Source organism: Oryctolagus cuniculus, chromosome 10 (assembly GCF_964237555.1).
Source record: "Oryctolagus cuniculus chromosome 10, mOryCun1.1, whole genome shotgun sequence".
Taxonomy (NCBI): domain Eukaryota; kingdom Metazoa; phylum Chordata; class Mammalia; order Lagomorpha; family Leporidae; genus Oryctolagus; species Oryctolagus cuniculus.
The window spans coordinates 46,287,488-46,309,618 of NC_091441.1; the positions used below are offsets into that span (position 1 = coordinate 46,287,488).

At 40.0% G+C, this 22,131-nt stretch overlaps 1 protein-coding gene across 1 annotated transcript in view; it reads right to left on the minus strand.

The window, feature by feature from the left end:
* Positions 1 to 19,627, minus strand: part of DSG4 (desmoglein 4) — a 41,932-nt gene extending 22,305 nt beyond the window's left edge. The window contains exons 1-8 of the mRNA XM_002713439.4: positions 19,292 to 19,627; positions 8,967 to 9,002; positions 8,076 to 8,207; positions 6,049 to 6,204; positions 5,273 to 5,417; positions 3,371 to 3,537; positions 2,619 to 2,753; positions 1,572 to 1,757 (exon numbers count right to left, since the gene is read on the minus strand). Of these exons, the coding sequence (XP_002713485.1) occupies positions 1,572 to 1,757; positions 2,619 to 2,753; positions 3,371 to 3,537; positions 5,273 to 5,417; positions 6,049 to 6,204; positions 8,076 to 8,207; positions 8,967 to 9,002; positions 19,292 to 19,339 (1,005 nt within the window). The 5' untranslated portion in view covers positions 19,340 to 19,627. The remainder of the gene's footprint in view (positions 1 to 1,571; positions 1,758 to 2,618; positions 2,754 to 3,370; positions 3,538 to 5,272; positions 5,418 to 6,048; positions 6,205 to 8,075; positions 8,208 to 8,966; positions 9,003 to 19,291) is intronic.
* Between the last annotated feature and the right edge of the window lie 2,504 nt (positions 19,628 to 22,131).

Here is a 22,131-nt window from a genome sequence, read left to right on the forward strand (position 1 = left end):
AGAATTATTTGAGAGGCAGAGAGAGGGAGAGAGAGTGAGTGAGCTCTCATTCTGCAAATGCTGCAACAGATGCGTCTGGGTCAAGGCCGGAGTTGGGAGCCAAAAACACAATCCGGGTCTCTGACATGGATGGCAAGAACCCAGTTATTTGTACCATCACTGCACCACCCAGGATCTGAATTAGCAGAAAGCTCGAGTTATGAGCCAGAGTCAAGAGTCAAATCCAGATACTCTGATGTGGGATGCAAGAATCTTAGCCATTAGACCAATTGTTCCATCTTGATTTTGTTTTTAATTTATAAGCTTTTAGATTTTGTCATTGGCCATGAAGCAAAGGAATAAAGTAATTTAAGAGAAACTAATCTGTAGGAAATGGCCAGACCCTGTAGTTCAGAATTCAAGGTATCAGCAGACTAACTCCAGCACAATGTCTTCATAGTTGTTTCTCATTGCTTTCCCACCCAAATACTCTGCTACAGTCGCCCACGGTTGCTCATCATGGCCTGAACATGCTTTACGTTTTCTCACCTCTGTGTGTTTGCTCATTTCATTGCCCACATTAGCAAACTCAGATATAAGGTTCTTCTTAGACCTTATTTCCTGCATGAAAGCTTTTCAGATGATTCTGGATCAGAAGGATCTACCTTTCTCTTATTGCATGAATTATTTCATATTTTGCCCAATTGGCAATGAATTATGTTTCATGTCATATTGCCTGTGCCACTGTTTATGTTATTGGTAAATCACCTAAATTATCTGATTTGATTTTTTTTGCTTTATCTTCTTAATTAGATATTGGAGACTGTGTGGACAAAACAGTCTTATTTTTCTTAGTAATACATTGCTGTCATAGAGCTGGAAGGTTTAGAATGACTTAGTAGCATACTTAGGGTATTTGTCAACATAAGCAATATTCAAATTTATGGTGTACTCTTTTAAAAGCTGATTCTGTCTCTAAGAGTCTCTTAAAACTTTGCAAGACAGGAGTGTCAATTGGTAAAGTCAACACAACAGGAGTCACTGTGCACTTACTCCTCATGTAGGATCTCTCTCCTTGATGTGCTGTGTATTGAGATTTAATGCTATAACGAGTACTCAAACAATATATTTCACTTTGTGTTTTTATGGGGGTGCAAACTGTTGAAATCTTTACTTAATGCATACTAAACTGATCCTCTGTAAAAAAAAAAAAAAAAAGAAAGAAAGAAATTATCAACTCCCAACTTGACTCTCACTGGGATTAAACATGACAATAGGTCTGATCTGATTTCATCATCATTTAAAAAAAAATCATCTATTATTTCTCACTTTATGTTTCTGTGTGAGAGCAAACTGTTGAAATCCTTACTTAATGTATACTAAGCTGATCTTCTGTATATTAAGACAATCGAAAATGAATCTTGATGTGAATGGAAGGGGAGAGGGAGTGGGAAAGGGGAGGGTAGTGGGTGGGAGGGACGGTATGTGGGGGAAGCCATTGTAATCCATAAATCGTACTTTGGAAATTTATATTCATTAAATAAAAGTTAAAAAAAAAACTTTGCAAGAAAATATTAGAACCCATATTGTACCTTGACGACTTTCAAAATGCCTTCATTCGTCTTTGGGTCTGTTTGAATGTCAAACCATTCGCCATCATTTCCAGAGAGAATTGAATATTTTGCCAACCAATTATCGGTGCCTTCTTCATCAAGATCAATTGCTTGCAGTCGTATCAGTTCTGAAGTTAAACAATTTTCTTCAATACTTGCTGAATACTGAAATGATATAGATCAATTTTATAATCAATTGCTTTTCAAAAGGAGAATATTTACTAACACATAATCATCATTTATAATAAACTATAAGCAATAAACTATGTCAGTGATTTTTGTAGCATTAGTAAATGTCACAATCTAATTGAAAATATAAGAATAAAATGATTATAAAATAAGGAAACTGATTTTCAGTGCTGCAAGTGAAATTAAGGTCACATTGGTACTTGTTTTTTGTTTATTTTTGATTCTCTTTACTTTACTCCATTCTATTAGACAAGAGATCAGATTGTCTTTTTCTGTAAAGGGTCAGAGAGTAAACACATTAGGCATTGTGGTTCAGAAGGTCTGTATTTTGACTTCTCATCTTTTGTTGCAGCTTAAAGCAGCCACAGACTGCCTGGAAAGAAATGAGTACTGTTGTGGTCTAATCAAATGTGTTTCTGCCAAAATGGGAGGCATTTTGGCCTGATTTTGCCCTGCTATTTTAGATTAGATTCTTAATGCCTGAAGATTAAGATGGAAGTTGGGAGTGTTTGGGACTCTGGGAGAATTAACTCAGCATATCATGAAGCATCTAAAAACATAGCAATGTTGTTTTGTCATTCTCCAAATTATATTAACATTTGCACTCTTCTATGTAGAACATTTGGTGTAGATAGTTCATTGTTTTCACAGCAAAGATTTGCTTGGAAGAGTGAGTCAAACACACACTATTAGGACATATTAATATACATAAGAAATTCCGAGGTTTATACAATGGAGCTGGGGATATCCATACCATGTAACAGTATGAGGTTCACGAACCAGCAGGAAAGCAAACCGAATACCGACAGTTATGGAAAATGATGCTAACAGACTTACCGAAGTCTTCTCCAAGACAGGGAAATTGTCGTTGACATCTAAAACCTTGATTCTGCAGTCACATTCTGAAGAGAGTCCATCCGAAGCTCCATCCCGATCTGAGCCCCTCACAAGCAGGTTGTACATACTGTGTTGCTTAAGTAAGATACAAGAATTGTAAGACTTAGGCCTTGTCTTGAATAGAGTCCAAGACATTACAATGTTGTCTTTTCCCTCTTTTAAAAAGTAAACACATTGGGCTGGTGCTGTGGCGTAGTGGGTAAAGCCACCTCCTGCAGTGCCAGCATCCCATATGGGCACTGGTTCAAGTCCCAGCTGCTCCACTGCTGATCCAGCTCTCTGCAATGGTCTGGGAAAGCAGTAGAGGATGGCCCAAGTGCTTGGGCCTCTGTGCCAGCATGGGACACCTGGAAGAAGCTCCTGGCTCCTGGCTCCTGGCTTTGGATCAGTGCAGTTCTGGCCATCGCTGCCATTTGTGAACCAGCGGATGGAAGACCTCTCTCTCTCTCTCTCTGCCTCTCCTTCTCTCTCTGTGTAATTCTTTCAAATAAATAAATATATCTTTAAAAAATTAAAAAAGTGAACACATTAGATGAAGTTTATGTAATTGAGCTTTATGTTTCCCTTAAAGTGATTCAACTATTTTTCCTTCCTTCCTTTACATTGGAGTAAAGGCATGCATGGACCCTTCATCATTGTCTTCTGAAAACTGAAGTCTTTGTCTCTTATCATTCATTAATAGAAGACTGTACCTCTCTGTCAAGAAAATTGGACATCGTGCGGACTTCTCCAGTGTATCTGTTCAAAATGAACATTGGTGCACCTGCAGGCTCTTGAGAGATGATCTTGTAGGCAATTTTGGAATTCAGATGATTGTCTTCATCTGCATCGGTGGCACTTAACTTTACCACCAGTGAATCTGGAAATGAATACAGAGGTGGAGAGTGGTTGGGATTTTGTTAGAATAAATTCAAAAAATTACTAGATATCAGAAGGAAGAGTGGTGGGCCTTTCTCCTGATTTCTCCCTGTTTGAGTTTTCCATGAAAACATATTATTATAACTTTCAATTTTACCCATGATTTCAAAAATAATGGTGATTTGCTTTTATAAAACCTCTTGCTGTTTATAAAGTACTGAAGTATCACATCTATAAAATCTCTTATTGTTTATAAAGATCACCTAGAAAATTGGTATCAAAATGCAGTGGTCTTAATTTATGAAAAAGAAGTTCAAGGGACTACCAGAAAGCTGAAGCTGAAGAAACCGATTTTGTGAGTTTTGGTTTTGCCATGGTCTTGTGAAATTATTTTAAAATGCTTAGTTAAGAAAGATTATAACTTAATTATGTTCAATGTTGTAGTTGTTTGTTGAGCACCTATATTTTTAATTCTCACTTATCCAGAAAGCAGAATTACAATTTGGTGCATTGCAAGATATCAGTACTTTCCTGAACAGTCAAAACTATATAGTTTTTGGAAATATTTGTCCATGTACATACAAGAAGTTCTTAATTATTCATAAGGGCAAAGAAGGCATCCTAGGCCAATCCCTAACGACATCAAGTCCACAGGACAGATTTTCCAGAGCTGCCTGGTCCCTGAGGTTATTTTGATTCCCAGCCAGGCCTCAGAGTACAAAGTCCTACACCAGAGAACCAGAGAGTCTTTGAGCAGAAAGACATGGGATCCATGATTTGTAAGAGTTGCCCTGGCCCTGCAGCTGTTTCTTCACACGAGGAGGCGAGGACAAAGCTGCTCCCAGCACCAGGGGCCTTGGTGGCGGGTTTTCCTCTTTTCTTCCTTCCCTTAGGGTGTCCTGAAGACATCCGTGAGGGTCAAAGCCTGTTCCTGTTTTGTCTCCAACAACTTTCCCCTGCTCTCTGTGTCCTCCATTCCTATGCTCAAAAACAAGTTCATCTGATTTTCTTCTGAAATCTATTTCTCTTCTATTATTTTACCCTAAATGTACTCAGAGCTATATGGGTAGACATGGGTAGATTTGAAAGGGAAGGTGAAAGCAGATGGAAGAAGAAAGAGGCAGAAGACAAGGGCGTGGTGACAGACTGAAGGAGCAACATGGGAGAAGCACGCGAGGAGGAAGGGCAGAAGTTCAGAATCGCTCGTCTAAGGCGGGAATGACAGAAGGGCATTAGAACGGGGAGTGGATCTAAGTGGGACAGGGAGAAGAGGCAACTCAAAGGAAGGTAAAGCAATCTGATGGTGAGCTTGTGAAGTCAGAGGTCACTCCCAGGACGGAGTTGATGGGTACAGTGACGCAGCACCACCACTCAATCAGCCAGGAATTTTGAGGACTAGATCAGAACAGAGCCACATGTTTATTTATTCATTTTAGCATTTATGATGGTTTCTTCCTCAGTTTACTTGTTTGGGTTAAGTGACTCAGGGGCCTCTAACAATCTTTGAGGGAGGCACTAAATCACAGGGATACCAATCTTCCACAAATAAGAGGATGGTTAGCATCTTAGACATGACTTTTTATTCTATCTTAGTTGTAGGTAGAAATTGGCAGGGATTATTCAAAATACAATTTTGACTTTTTTCTGATTTTGAGATGGCATGTATTTCAACCATCTAGAGCTTTTGACCCAAAGAAGCAGACATGACACAGTGTGAAGGAGGTCATTCTACTCACTGGCTTCACTGTTTTCTTCAATGCTGGCCATGTACACATTTTGCGTAAAAACTGGAGCGTTATCATTTATGTCCATCACTTTGACTCTAAGCTCCAGAGGCCTTTCCAAATCTTCACCCCGTGAATTTAGAGCTCGGCAATAGATCTGTGGGAAGTTAGAAAAAAAATAAGTCTTTCTCCACCGAAGGAAATTGGAGTCTCATGCTTGAAAATACATGAGAAAACATACAAAGAAACAGCCAGTCCAGTGGGCTCTTACTGTATTAGAGTAGTCATTTAAACAGAATCAGATCACTGGATCCCATGCTTCTGCAACACACCACAGAATCCTGAACTATAAACTTACGCTTCCACGTTCTTTCTTTTAGATGTGCTTTCTCACAAAGAAGCCACAGGGGCCAGGGTTGTGGCACAGAGGGTTGAGCTGCTGCTTGCGACTCCAGCATCCCGTATTGGAGCTCTGGTTTGAGTCCTGGCTACTTTGCTTTCCATCCAGCTTCCCGTTAATACTTTTGGAAAGGCCAGCAGAAGACAGCCCAAGACTTAGGCCTCTGTCTTCAGTGTGAGAAACCTGGATGGAGGTCCTGGTTCCTGGCGTTAGCCTGGCCCCGCGTGGGCTGTTGCAGCCATTTGAGGAATGAACCAACAGATGGAAGCTCTCGCTCTGTTACTCTGCCTTTCTAATAAACAATAGAAATAAGCCACTATCCTGAGATGATTTTTAAAAAAAAAAGAGAAAAAATACACGTAAATGAAAATACACTGCTGTGACTTACCAGGAAAAGTGGGGTTATCTCTCTGTCCACCACTGAAGTGATGTTAATTTCTCCTGTGCGAGGGTTAATGGTGAACACGCCGTAAGGTGGTCGGTCAATCCCTGCTCCAGAAATGCGGTATGTAATCTTCTGGTTCGCTTCACAGTCAGATCGGATCTGTAAGCAAAATGGCTAGGGCTGTGATTTGTTCTGGAGCAAATCACGGCCTTCAAGGTAAAGTGCAATAAGGAGAAAGTGATTTTGTAGCCAGAATGCTTTGGATTGAAATTCAGCACCATGACTTAGTCTTGTGTGACTTTGGAAAAATTCATGGACATTCTCCAAGCTAATAGTGGATTTGACATTATCTCATAGGCTTGTTGCGTGATGGTAATATATATCCAGCTCCAGTCTAAAGGCCATGTACATTTGGCACATATGTAATTGATGCAAGACTTCTTCTTCTTATTTATTTATTTTTTTGACAGGCAGAGTGGACAGTGAGAGAGAGAGACAGAGAGAAAGGTCTTCCTTTGCCGTTGGTTCACCCTCCAATGGCCGCTGCGGCCAGAACGTTGAGGCCGGCGCACCGCGCTGATTGATGGCAGGAGCCAGGTACCTATCCTGGTCTCCCATGGGTTGCAGGGTCCAAGCACTTGTGCCATCCTCCACTGCACTCCCGGGCCATAGCAGAGAGCTGGACTGGAAGAGGGGCAACCGGGACAGAATCCGGCGCCCCGACTGGGACTAGAACCCGGTGTGCCAGCGCCACAAGGTGGAGGATTAGCCTAGTGAGCCGCGGCGCCGGCCCCAAGACTTATTATTATTAACAATACATTACTCAAGTCTTTGAATTTTTTTGGCACATAGAGAATTTTACTGAAATCACAATATTTACTTTTTTAAAAGAATATCTTGTATCAACAACACCTGGCCTAGACTCGAGTTTGGGATTTAATCAAAATAGTTGATAAATTAATCAAATCATAAGAGATATTATGTTTAGAGAAATTGGAAATAGTTTCATAAATTTAAGTCCATAGTACTTCTCTTCTGTCAAGTGGATTTTATAGCAAATATTGTGCCATATATATTTTGTTTTAATAGCTTTTTATCTATTGGATGTAAAGAAATGCTATTTACATCCTAAAGATGGAAAAAAAAATCTGTTAAATACTCTAATTTATTACTAAAACATCTACAATTAAATACTGGCAGCAGGAAATACAACTTTGGTTAGCTTGGCTCTAAAGATCTTTATATAGGAGAAAAGAATATGCAATTTAAGTGAAATAACATAAAACAATGAGTTGAATGAAAATAATTTTAAAAACTTCTCCCAAATCTGAAAACTTCTGAGAGAGAATGATTCTCTTTTCTTGAATGAGGTGAGGGCTGTCGCATCACGGCTGATGCTACAATATTTTTGCTGCAAAGCCACGGGGCGGGAGTTCTGGCTGATTATGCTACTGTTGATTTCAATGGTGACCCAATGCCAAGACACCCAGGAAGAGCTCCTGAATCCGCTGATGTGGATCCCTCCTTCATGGATCAGTTTATACCACATCCTTCCTTTCACTAGCCCTCCTTTTTGGTAGCCATTTTTGTGAAGGCCTTTTAAGACTCTCCTAGATGTTGAGATCTGGTGGGAACTTCTGAAACCATCTTCACTTTCTTGGAGTGAATTAGACAAATGTAAACTTGTGACTTTCTGTAAGTTAATCTTTAGACTATTGCTATGTGGATAAATTTGCTATAACAAACAGGAGCAATAAAGAACAGAACACAAATGGACAAAGCCCAGTTGTGCTGGAGATCCAAGTCTTCCTTCCTAGGATCTCTTGCCATGGAGCCTCTGCTCTCCATCACCCTCCAGCCTATGATAATTCAGCAGAGGCTCAGCAGCAGAACAAAAGGCCACATTGCCCATTTTCTTACGTCACTATGGAGCCGCAAAGGCTGCAAGTCCTGGAAGTACTTCAGAGTTTTCCTGTCCTGCAAAGCACTTGTTATCAGCTCAGGATACCCCTGCTTGTTTCACCACTTACTCTGGCAATCGGGTTCCTCTTGGAGTTGTCCTCTCCCTCTCTGCAGGCGGCAGCAAACTTGATCCACTCTCGCTTCTGTCTTCTGACGGTTTGCCATTTTGTGGTGCCATTTTCAATGTCTAATTCCTTTACCTGATGCAACAATAATGTTTGTACACATGCATACACATATACACATTCACATATATTTTTGTAAGTCTCAATGTTCTTATTGAGTAAATGTTCTTATTTAAGTAAATGCTCCATGTAATCACCACTCTTAGAGAAGAACTCTCATGTGAATGGAGGATATCCTTTCAAGAACAAATGAATTCTACTTTTTCTTCTCTTTTGATACATCCTGAAATGTGGCCTATCGTTCCTATTTTATTAACAGAGATTAGAAAAGTAACTTCATTTTCTCTAATGATTTGAGGTGACCATAATGACAATTTAAATACTATAATAAAATTAACCCCCATCATTAGGAGTCTTATTCTAAATGCCGATCTCTTTAGTTGTGATCACATTTTGAAATTGTGTTGCATCTTTCTCTCTCTGACAGCCCTGTCAGTTCTCTTCCTTGCAGACGTGTCTATAAAGCTCCTCTTCTGCTCTGCACCATTTCTTGCTTCCTCTGCTCTGCTATGACCTGCGAAACTTGTCAGTAAGTGATTAGCCTGATTTCATAAGCAGCAGCTACTAAGATACTGAGCTGTCCTACACCCCACCTTAAAAGCACAGCAATTTGGAAACAGAGACTTTTACCCTTGTTATTTCTTTTTGACAAAATTCTTCCTCTTTCATTTGGATGATTACAATTTGAAATATTATGAACTTTGATATTTGATTTACTATAAAATCCATTTGTCTATTAAATTTAAATAGAGAAATATTCTTGTTGTACATTACCTCAACAATAAATTCACTGTTTAATTCCAGGACTACCTGTTATGGAAAACACAACATTAGTATAAATTCTCATAATCAAAGGAAGCAGTGTTATTAAAACCTTAACATGATACCTTTCTTACATAATTTTTTCAGTATTTATTTAGTTAATAATATGGAATAAACGGGGGTAACTAAAAATGAGTAAGACAGACCTTTGCCCTCCAAATTCTTTTTAATTTTCAAGTCACATGGATATAACTCTGGAGCAAGCCAGGTCAGGATTTGTGCTATGACTGAGGGACTTACGAGCCCAGTGGGAGGGTGGAGCAGACATCCCAAGTTATCAAAGTGGGTTTGGGGAAGGCCTCCTAAGAGAAGAGAAATTTGAAAAGGCTCTACAGGAGGAAGTTGTAGAGGAATCCATAGAGAAGAAAGGGCAGAAAGGCAGGAAGTTTTAAAGGATGATGCAGAAATGGCAAGTACTATCATAGCCGGAAGGTAGAGGAGGTTTGGCATGCCCATTCTGGGGGCAGATGGTGAGTACTTTATAGATCTGGCTCAGGAGTTTGGGTCTTATGGGGTAGAGACTGGGAGTGATGAAAACTCAGACTTGAAGACATGCCATTGATATGAAGGGACGATTACATAGGGAGGCACTTGAAGCTGAAACACTTAGTGATTAGCCATTACTTAGGCAAGGTGAATCAGAACACAAACATGTGTGCTAACGTGGTGCTGGAGGAGAGAGGTTACCAAAGAACTGATGCTGAAACAATTCTGGTGATTTGAACTTGGCTTTCTGGGAGAGTGGAAGAGCTATTCAAAGAAGCAGAAACTTCAGCAGGAGTATATCACTGTAGGGGAATGATGACTTAAGTTTGATTTATTTGTTTCCAATGTACTTCTGTTTGCAATTGAATATTTTTTCAAGATAGTCACATTAGTTGAAGCTGGAGGAAATGAGAATTATAAATGACACTATTTAAGAAGACAAATGAAGTAAGCACAGGACAGAATCCTGTACGAAATGCTTAGATCTGTGCAGGAGCAGAAAGAGGAGACCTAAAAGCAGCGGGCTCTGACAGATGCAGAGAATAGAGAGGGCCCCTCAGGTGGAGGGACCTGTGACTGCAGGGCAGATTCTGTTGGTGTGAGACCGAGGAGCAGTATGGTGGGGGTTGGAAAGGAAGCAGATCTTAGAAAGGAGAAGTGATAAGGAGGTGGAGGAAGTTTTCACAAAGGAGGCAGAAGGGAGAGCAGTGCTATGAAGTTAGACAAGGAAGGAATAGCTAATGGATTATGTGTGGTCAAGGAGAATGAGAACTGGGAAGGTTATAGAACCTTAAAGCAGGTAGTCATTGTTAATGACTTATGCAGGAAGTAGAAATAACAAACAATTGCATTTTTTAAATTAAGTGCTAAAAGAAACAAGAAAGGTATGGCACACTTCAATGGGGTTAATTAGATGGAGACATATTTTCTGTGGCAGGGAAATCACGACCAAACATTGAATCCACAGCATAAGGAAAGGGTTTTCTGAAGAAAGAGTGATAGAGGGAGGAGAAGACAGAAGGAGGGGCGAAGAGGAGGGAAACCAAGGAGTGGTTAATAGATTAAGAGGGAGTAGGAACGGGGCCTGTGTTGTGGTGCAGGGGGTTAAGTTGCTGCCTGGGACACCAGCATCCCATGTAGGTGCCTGTTCTTGTCCCAGTTGCTTCACTACCAATCAGTCCAGCTCCCTGCTAATGTGCCTGGGAAAGCAGCAGAAAATGACCCAAGTGCTTGGGACCCTGCACCCACCTGGGAGACCCAGATGGAGTTCCAGGCTCCTGGCTTCATCTGGGCCCAGCCCTTATTATTGTGGTCCACTTGGGGAATGAACCAGCAGATGAAAGAACTCTCTCTGTCTCTCCCTCTCTCTCTCTCTCTGCGACTCTTTCAAATAAAGGAGGAGACCTAAAAGCAGTAGCTTCCTCAGGTTGCTTACCCGAACCAGCACAGGGAGGATAAGCCACACCTCTGAATCTCAGAGCTGTAATCAACCCAATAACCTAATTCTAACTTGAAAGCAGTGAGAATGAGTCCTAGCTGGGGTTCTGCTCATAATCCCATCAGAGATGTGGTGGGTAATTTTCAGTTTTAATGGGATGCATTCTCGTTCTGCTTTCTGCCAGCTTACAAGACTTGCCAGGTTAATATTGTGTCTATGCTGTTGAAATAGCAACTGAGAGTTCTGATTATTTTATTTTATTGACATCTAAAGCTTCTTTTAAAAAAAGACTTTATTTATTTATTTGAAAGGCAGAGTTACAGAAGTGGTGGGGGAGAGAGAGAGAGAGAGAGAGAGCAAGAGCAAGAGAGCAAGAGAGTGAGAGAGCAAGAGAGAGATTTTCCATCCGCTGGTTCACTCTCTAAATGAATGCAAGGGCTGGGACTGAGGCAGGAAGACCCCAAGAGCCTGGAACTCCAAGTGGGTCTCCCATATAGGTGGCAGGGGTCGGTCACACAGTAGCCCCTAAAGCTTCTTTTGAGTCACCTGATACTTGATCAAATTGTTGTGATTTTACTTTCATTTTGGTATCATACAATTGTGGCACCTGGCTCCAGGTAAATATTGGTATTTGTACTGGTATCTCCTAATGTTATCTTTCAGTTGTGTTAAAAAGTTTTTGCTTGTATAACCATAAAATTTTTTAAAAAATGATACAATTACATTTTTTAGCTTCAATTGTATTTCAATATATTTTAAGGCATATATTGGTCAGTCTATCATACTTCTCGGTAACAAAAATATGTGTATGATGTAAAATTTTATTTTATTGGAATTTCAATAATTATAACATTCTAAGTGTTAAAAAATTTCTTCAGAGTTAGATTAGCTTTGTTAGTATAATGATCAGCACAATTGAGCAAACAACCTACAAATGTGTAGATTTTGGTGCAATATAATTAAATATAGAAAGAAAAATTATCTGAAATGCAAAGAGATGAATGAAATTTAAAAAATTGTCCATCGCCACGGCTCAATAGGCTAATCCTCCACCTAGCGGTGCCGGCACACCGGGTTCTAGTCCCAGTCGGGGCGCCAGATTCTGTCCCGGTTGCCCCTCTTCCAGGCCAGCTCTCTGCTGTGGCCAGGGAGTGCAGTGGAGGATGGCCCAAGTGCTTGGGCCCTGCACCCCACGGGAGACCAGGATAAGTACCTGGCTCCTGGCTTCAGATCAGTGCGATGCACCGGCTGCAGCATGCCGGCCGCAGCGGCCATTGGAGGGTGAACCAACAGCAAAAGGAAGACCTTTCTGTCTCTCTCTCTCTCTCACTGTCCATTCTGACTGTCAAAAATAAAAAAAAATTAAAAAAAAAAGAAATTTAAAAAATCAGTTCATGAATGAATATTACATATTATCATAATTACATTTTAACATCAAGTCTATTTTGTTTGGTTTTGCCTTTCAATTTAAATATAAAGGAAAATTCTTCATGTTAATAGGTAGATTATATTGGACAATGTTTTTTTTTAGCAGAGTCATTAAATGTTTTCAACTTATTCTGATATTTATGACCCAAATCTACAGAGCAACCTATCATTAAAAATTATTTGAAAGATTTTTTTTGGGATAACTGTATTACTTCCTTTAATTTTGTTGAGAACAAATAATTGAAAACCCACATAACTTGTAGAAAGATTCATTAAGAGTTTCAGAGTCAATACTGTCATCAATACTTTGAATCACCCCTTCATTTACTGCCTTGGATGGTTAACCAGTTTGATCCCTCAAGTTCAAGTGCATATTTAAGTAGGTGGATTAAAGGAAAGAAAGTATACACACACACACACACACACACATACACCCCAGGAAACTTAAAAAATGTATCACAAAGACACAGTTTGATTCCACTTTCCACAAACTTTTTTGAAGGCCCCTTGTTTTATATATTGGAGGTAGATAACCTGGAAAATGATTTCTTTAAGATAATCTGTACATTGTACCCCTTAGAGTGCTCATTTATTTCTGTGAAGCATGTGCTCCCATTTGAAGATAATTGTTGTTGTAACAATTATGCTAGTATCAAGTGTCTTAAGTCAGTGTACATTTTAATGTCAAATAACTCATATTCTGTAGTGGATGTTATAATTTGGCTTCATAATAAAACAGTGTGATTTAGAGACAGCTTCTCCAGACTTCCAGACTTGGAAGCGGAAGACCTGAGTGTATCTTAGCTTGGTTGTTTACCAGCAGTGTGACTGTGGACAAATCCCCCAGCATCTGTGTGCATTTAGCTCTGATCTGTACAGAATCCCATGTGAAGGGGATGGGCACGGCAAGCGCTCAACAGATTTGTAAAGAGAACAGAAGAGTGAAAGAAGAGTTTCTTTCTCTGCTTTATGGGGTGTTGGGGTGGCATTCATAAATCTAGTTAATCATTTGTAAATACTTGAAATTAGCCCCATTAACCAGATTTCTTTTTAACTTAAAGGGATAAAGAAAGTGTTCTGAGTTCATTTTACTTACTTTTGTTTTCTCCAAAGAGCTCAACCCAACTAAAGATAGCATGGATCCAAGGTAGCCCTAGGCACCTTCTCATCTTTTCTCTGTCCCTGACATTTTTATATTTTAGGCCAGAGCTGTCGCAATGCCAAATACCATGGTCTCATCTGGCAGGATTTATGTTGTGTCTAGTATAGGCCTCTCTGGTGCACTTCTGGTGGTTCTGGTCCCTGTTCAGTGGGCTCTCCTAACAACCGTAGCCAAGCCCAACTCTCTACGGCCAGGTCTCCCTGAAGGTACTCGCCTGGGATAACTCTCAGACTCCAGGAAATCACGAGCTCTTTCAGGATCCCTCAGTTTTAGGAAACACCTGTGCATGGGTGTTTTGGAAGAAGCATGAAATGACACCATCTTCCTACAGTACACAAAGTATCATCACTGGCTGAACCTCAATTAAATTGTGAAGAATCATTGTATGCACCCAGATAATTGTAGAGATTCTTTGGCCTATGCACGTCACCTTTTTGAGCATGTGCAGGCCAGGCATCATTCTCTGATATGACCTGACCTGACAGCCTGGCTAGGAGACACCCCCCCCTCCCCCCCCACACACACAGCATGAAAGTGACTGACTCTGTTGCCACAATGATGAAGCTCTATGAAAGTGAGTTGGAGACACCTGCTATGGAGGGGGCAATAATAACCTGGAGGGGTGTGTGGTGTTCTGTGTTACAGTCTCTGTAGGCCTGACTGATGGGAGAGTTTCCTGTCTTCTCTTTTCCTTGGATGTCCTAATAATAACTTAAATCAATGGAAGTAACCTGAGCAGGATATTTCATTGATACTGGCATTGTGTTTTAATTCCATTTCTCCATGAACTTTCTGAAGCCCCCTTTTGTGTTTATGTTAACTACACACACTGAGTTTCTGCCTGGAAGGGATCACCTATTAATAGAGGAAGCAAGCAGGTAAATGAGAAAGACATTGGAATGTAATAGACATTGTAACTGAAGCATGGTTAGGATAGGAGTTGTTTGAAATGGGAAAGGGAGTCAATTCTGACTAAGTTGAAAGAATTTTGATCTTGTATTGGATTTGAATCCTGACTACCCAATTATAGGCTGATTCATTTCTCCCCTGGACATTTTTAATTTCTAAAATTATTTTTATTTCTATTTACCTTTTAGGATTTTTATAATATGCTGAAATAACTCTGTTAAGTATGAAATATTTTGTTAGTGTACGGTGATGAAATGGCAGCACAATGACAGGCCTAACCCAGAGCCAACTCCTCATTTTCTCTCTTTGAAACAGTCAAGCTAATGCTGAAGGCCATCAACCATGTAGCTGGGAAATAAGGTCAAGTGACTTAATGAAAGGTAACTTAGAAATTACCTTTCATTCACTGAAAATTTTTAATTGACAAAATATATGACAGGCAATGTTTTCTGTCTGGCCAGTTACGATGTCTATATCCCAAGGGAAATCTAACCTCCAGTGGATGACAGAAATTTTTCTGGGCCTTTTTTTCCCTCCTGGGAAGAATATGATATTTTTAGTAACCTAAGTCATCACTTGTGCTTCCTGCAGTATTAGAACACATTATTCTCTCACAAGCCAAGTGTCTTTAAAGGAGTAACTACTAAAGAAGGCTGTTTTTATCTCTATGACTTATCTTTTTGAAGTCAGTTTTGAAGTCATTTGCATACCTAGGACCAACTATTAATAAGTAGTTCTCTCCTGAATAATACTTACAAGATGATTGAGTAAAGCAGTTGCCATCCAACCCAGGGTCTAGTAGACATGCCAGGTTCAAGCCTAATTATACCACTTTTGTTTATAATTGAGGGTATATCAAGTAATGGCATTTCAGTTTGTAAGGTGTGTAATTTTCTCTGTGGAAAGGAAGGGCAAGCATTTCCCATACAATATGTGAGGGTTTCACTCTAGTCACCCTTGTCACACACCCTGTCATCCCAGACGCTGTCCATCAATGAGGAATTTCCCACTGGGAAAGGAAGGGAAACATCAGTGCTGCTCAAACAACGGTTTCATTGCTCTGGAAGGAACTTGACCCCAGATACTTAAAATGAGAAAAGAGATATTGGACTAGGTATTCAGGGTCCAGAAGTTCTAAGAAAGATAAGTGCCTTTTATTAAAAAAAAAAAAAAAGGAAAAACATCACAAAAAAGAAAAACATCACAAATCTCAAGAATTATAAAATACTTCCAGGGCAAGATTTTTCTCCTACAATTCTATGGGTAGCTATTATTGAGAACACTATAATAAAGTTATAGATTATGGCATGGTACTGATAGCTGATATCTTTTGGAATAGAAAACTTTTCCTGGGTAAAATTCCCACTATGGGCTCTGCAGGAATTTGAAAGCAAAAATATAAATTTTTTCACTTCTCTTAAAATATGTATAGTAATTCCTTAGTCAATTATGTCAATAAAAAACAATGAGGTGAGATTTGTTTCCATGTAATATTTAGGGTGATGAGGACATTGCTACTTTCTATAATAAGCAGTACTGAAACCAATCACTTAACACTACTAGGTAGTCTGTTAAAAAGCAAATAAGGTAAGTTACTCTTGCTCTCCATCATTTCATTTCTGAAAATTTACTTGAAAATAAAAACAAATTTCTGTTCCATGTGTTAGAATAGTTTTGTCTGAGAGCTGAATTGTTAAGTGGCTGGGTTCATTCTAAATATATTTTTAAATTTGATGCCTTCCTTCAACTTAACATGATAAAAAAACCTGCGTAGTCAACCAGCTATGTTCTTTACTTTCCAAGATTCGGAATAATTAAATGAAATGTTTACTTCTATGTAGCATAAAAGGTCACCATCTGTGGACAAAAATTATCTGTTAAATGCTTGTTTTTATGATCTTATCAACTGAATAAAATACAGGCCTTATTCAGCTAATAACTATTCTTTTGTAAATAATTCCTTCCTACTAAAATTCATAAATCCATAACAATACATAAATAATTATTATCCAGCCAAATTATGAAAACAATATTCATGATCCAAGCATGAACTTCTACTGTGTAATTATTCAGTAGAGATAAATATGGAATTATAGAATTTCTACAGTGGAAAAAATCATAGTGACATCAAATCTAACTACACAATCTCCCATGGGTTATAATAAAGTCCAGAGCAGTTGGGTGCTGTTGCCAGAGTTACACAGATGCGTTGAAAGGGAGCTGTGACTCAAAACTTGGACATCTAAGTCTCACTTAAGTATTGACTGTACCTTACCATCTACCTCCATTTTATAGCAGAACATGATGAACATCCTTAGGAAGAAAATGCCAAAGATTCGTGTGATAAAATGAAACACCCTACTGGAACCTAGGGTTTTGCATACCTTTTATTGGCTAAGTCAGTCAAAGCTTTGTTCAAAGCACTCTCTGTGGTTAAGACACAGCCGACACAAAGTACCCTAAGTCTCTGAGAGGACGCCACACCCTCATTAGTACAGGCTGCAATGATGCCCCAGAGAGTCTTTGATTTAGTTAATGAAAAAGGGGCAGAGTTCAGGAAATTAAAGACAAGTAGGCACGCCTATGCGTATTTTCCTATAATATCTAAAATATTATATTCATTCTCCTAGAACTTATATTTGCTTCAATCCAGAAATAATCTATTTCCCACTTCCAGATATTATTAACTGATGTCTTAAGGGATATTTTAGAAATGCATAAGAACTTAAGTTTATCAAAGCAACTAAGAAATGTCAAACACAACTACTCTAATAGTACCGGTGAGAAGTAGGAAAGAAATAAGTATCAGAACTACTAAGGTCACGGAGGAGAATCAATCAATGCAGCCAAAAACAGAGCCTGAGAAACTAAAATACAATACTCTTTCAAGATCAAGGAGAAGAATGAACTCTTCAATTAAATAATATTATCATAAAACCTGCCTGTACAGAAAGCAACAGGAGGCAGAATCTAGTGCTTAGAAGCTGCTTCTGAAATCTTGACACGTGCAGTTTTCTTAGCAGAAACCACAACGTTCATCAGAGTGAAAGCGTGAAGGCTCTTCCCAGCCGTGTAACCATGCTACATACCGATCATTTGCTAATTCTACTAAAGCCTGAGGAGGAGTCTTCTCTCTTCCTGTAATAGAATTTATTTTATTTAGTAAATAAATGATTATCGTAATAGGGTTTTTGTACTTTTACCTGGTATTTTGGGGTTTTAAAATATTTTTTCCAAAATGGTCCTGTTTAATTATCTGCCTCCTAAGCACAGGGGATGGGATGTTCTACACTGTTCTCAGGTTCCCTTTCAGGCTTGGGGTGGTGCCCTTTGGCAGTGCTGAGCTCCTGCACTACTTCTGGAAACACGGACCGCAGAAGAAAGGCACTTGTTGTGCCCACTGGACAACAATGCGCTCCAATCCCTCCCAGCGCTGGCTGCCCTCTGTCTCTGGCACTGATGTGCAGATGAGTCCAGGATAATGTGCTTGCCTCAGAACAGGACGGGAATGATTTTCCACGCTTGTGTCCTAGCACACTGTGGGCACTCCTCCATAGTGAGGTGCAGTCAACTATAGGGTACTTGCGTTTATATGCTTTCAAAAATGTACAGTTTCCTAATAATACCCTCCTCTTACCTTTTCTTTATTTTTTCTCAGTTGCTCTGATGGAATTGTTCTATCATGATCACAAGTAGACTTAAATCTAATGAAATATAAACTATCTTAATTGATTCTATTTTTTATTTTTTCTTAATTGATTCTTTAAATAAACTTTTCTATTTTTTTTTTTTTTTTAATTTAAGGGAGAGAAAGCATGAGAGAGTACTCCCATCTGCCGGTTCACTCCCCAAAGGACTGCAGTAGCAAAGGCTATACTGGAACTGGGACTGAGAACTCAATCCAGGTCTCACGTGAGCAGCAGAGACCCATTACTTGAGCCAGTTTTTGCTGCCTCACAAGGTCTTCGTTGATGGAAAGCTGGAGTCAGGAGGCAAAGCCAAGACCCAAGCCCGAGTACTCCAGTGTGGAACGTGGGCGTCTTAATCACTAGGCCAGACTCTCGCCCCAGGTTTTTCTAAGTGACCATACTGAAGCATAGACCAGCTTGATCTTTCTTTCTCTAAGGACCTAGAACTAGAAGCCACCTAATCTCTTTCATGGAACCTGTCTGGAAAGCACTTCACACTCAGGGTAACCAAGGTTTGTAGGGAAGTACTATAACCAAAATATCAAGTTTACTTTAAAAAAGTAGACCACTTAAGTGTTTCCTGGACTGTAGGCATGTTTAAATAATTTCAGAACAGCTTTATCTAGATGACTTGGTTTTCTTCAAAATTTTTTTAGCTATTTCTGATCAGAAAAAAAATTCTCATATGACTTAATTCTCACAATTAGTTGTAATTTAATCTTGAGGTAACTATCATCTTCCCCTTGGAAAAAATCTCACAGGGAAATCACTGTTTAAAAGAAATGGGCTCGATCAATTCCCCTCCCCTTCAAATTTCGAACTCATTTGTACTGGGAATTTTTACAGCAAACTCTCTGACATAAGTATAACCAAGAGAAAAAAGAAACAGCATTCTACTTCCAGTTTAAATTTAGAATCATCTTGGCACATAGACTGAGTTTCATTGTGTCTCTGAGACCATTTAAATCTAATTCCACCAGATTCTCATTCTACTCCTACATGGCACGAGAGTCCTCTGAAATCAATGGAGGCTGGACTCCCACAACCTTCACTTCAGGAAGGGGATTACAAATGGAACCAACTCCAAGTAGTAAGGCCAATACTCGACAGAAGAGACAAGATCCCAAGGCTGCGTGTCTTTCCCAAGTGTTTCAGTTCTACTTACCATTAGAATGATCAAAAGGCCAATGTTTCTGAAAAGGAGGTAGTCCATTCCTTCAAGTCCTCTTGCATAGGATCCCAGCGAGAGTCAGTTGTAGTCCTAGCTTCTGGGGTTTGAATCTGCCTCTGCAGCAGGATGTGCTTTGAGGCACCCTTTTAGGAGGGCATGGGTGATAACTCTGGTCCTCTCTGAGCAGAGGGATGAAGATAGCCTATGATGACTCTATTTCCCCACCCCAAACTCCTGGGCTGGTCTGGAAGGCTGGCATTGTTTGGGCTCTGGGTAAGAAATTAGACACACCTTGATTCTTATTGCAATGAAACCCTTTGTTGGACACCAAAGAAAAATCTTACAGAGCAAGGACAAGATTTATAGGGAAGATACCCAATGAATAATAAATTACTCACAACATGAAAAATAATTAAAATGTTAGGGCCTATCATCATGCTGAATAAAATTAGAAGGCTCCTTCTTGCTGCCAACATTGTAAAAGCAAAATTACATATACTGACAACACACACACACACATGTCCACTACAGAACAGCTTCGAGAAGTGGCATTTGTAGTAGAGGCAACTGTGAAAAGGCCCAGATCTGAAGTATGGTACAGGGAGAAAGACAGAGCGATGACATTCTTAGGTTTTAATCCAGGTGGTTCCTGCTTTCCTCTTTGAGAAGCTCTGTGGTTGCACCACACTCTCAACTTTAAAGATGTTCTGAAATAATCCAGTTAATATAAAGAAATCTGATTTAACAAATATCTGCATGTTTGCTTCCATATTTTGATAGCTTTTATCCTGATTATGCAATTGAACTTACTGGGTACAGTGTTTATGCACTTGTTTAAAAAGTAATCTCAATTCACTTTTCTTACTCCTCATTGAATTTCCACTGACAAGAAGTACACCACATGGGAGAGGAACACTTTGAAGCTACTGAACATATTTGTTAAGGAGAACCTGGAGTTGGTGCTCTGAGAAAGTAAGGGGAAAAGACCAGGGCATTCAGATATGTCTGAATATCATTCCCCCTCCCTCTTTTTTTTCATTTCTTTCTTTCTTTCCCTTTGTTAATCTGTGTCTGGAACAGGGTACAGAGTCTTCTGAAAAAAACTGCAGGCTGGCCTCAACATCAATAAACATGAAAAGAAAGTGCAGTTCAGTGTCTTGTAACTGCTAACATACGTTGATTGGAGAATCTCAGGGGGAGAACAACTTGGTCTTTACTGTCCCTTCACTATAATTCGGAAACATGGTGGACTTTGGAAATCTGACTTTCAAATAAATTTAAAAATTGTTTTTTAAATATTTATTTGAAAGGCAGAAGAGAGAGAGAGAGGGAGAGAGAGAGAGACCTACTATCTGCTCATTCACTCTCCAAAGGCCTGCAACAGCTGGGTCTCCCACATGTGTGGCAGGGATCCAAGTACTCAGCTCTCTCCACTATCTCCCAGGGTGCACATTATCAGGAAGCTGAAGTCAGGAGCAGAGCCAGAACTTGAACCCAGACAATTCAATGTGAGATGTGGGCATCTCGAGTGGTGTCTCAACCATTGCATCAAATGCTTGCCCCTGTAGAAAATTTTTCTTTTATATTTAGGTCAGACTTGCATTAAATGTTTTTCCTCATGAGATGGATCTATCAATAGTGGTAGTATCAAGCTTTTGGTACACAGCAGAAAATTTCCCTTGCGTCTCCATGTGTGGGAAGTGTGAATGGGTACTGCTTATTTGATGGTTTTTAAAAGACAGAGTGGTGTGAGGTGGTTCTCTCTAACCCAACTTTCTAAGGGTTTTTCATGACTATACCCTTATTAGGACCTTTTTAAATTTTTTAATGGTCACTTGGTTAATCCTCTGCCTGCAGCGCTGGCACCCCAGGTTCTAGTCCTGGTTGGGGCACTGGATTCGGTCCCGGTTGCTCTTCTTCCGGTCTAGTTCTCTGCTGTGGCCTGGGAGTGCAGTGGAGGATGGCCCAGGTGCTTGGACCCTGTGCCTGCATGGGGGCTGGGGGGAGGCACCTGGCTCCTGGCTTCTGATCGGCTCAGTGTGCCGGCTGTGGCAGCCATTTGGGGGGGTGAGCCATTGGAGGGAAGACCTTTTTCTCTGTCTCTCTTTCACTGTCTAACTCTGCCTGTCAAAAAAAGTTATTTACTTATTTGAAAGGCAGAATTATAGAGAGGCAGAGGCAGAGAGAGAGAGAGAGAGAGGGAGAGAGAGTCTTCCATCTTCTGGTTCACTCCCCAAATGGCAGGAATGGCCAGAGCTGAGCTGATCTCAAGCCAGGAGTCAGGAGCTTCTTCAGAATCTTCTATGAAAGTGCAGAGTCCCAAGGACTTGAGTCATCTTCTACTGCCTTCCCAGGTCATAGGAGAGAGCTGGATCAGGAGTGGAGCAGCAGAGACTTGAATGGGCACCCATATAGGATGCCATCCATGCAGGAGGTGGCTTTATCCACTACACCACAGCACCAGCCCCTTGTTTTCTTTTTTAATAAAGCAATTAATTAATTGGGGAGCAGGAGAGAGAAACTTCCATTCACTGGTTCATTTTCCAAAATCCCACAATGGGTGGATTGAGGCCCGACTGAAGCTGGGATCCAGGAACTCAATCCAAGTCTCCCATTTGAGCAGAGACCCAAAAACTTGAGACATTGCTTGCTGCCTCCAGGGGCCTGTATTAATAATAAGCTGGAATTTGGAGTGGAGCTGAGACTTAAACCCAGGGACTCTGGTGTGGGTTGCAGGTATCCCAAACATTGTTTTACCCACTTTGGTCAAATGCCTCCCCATCATGGCCTTGTTTATACCTTATACAAGCCAATTCCTGGAATAAAGAAGCTCA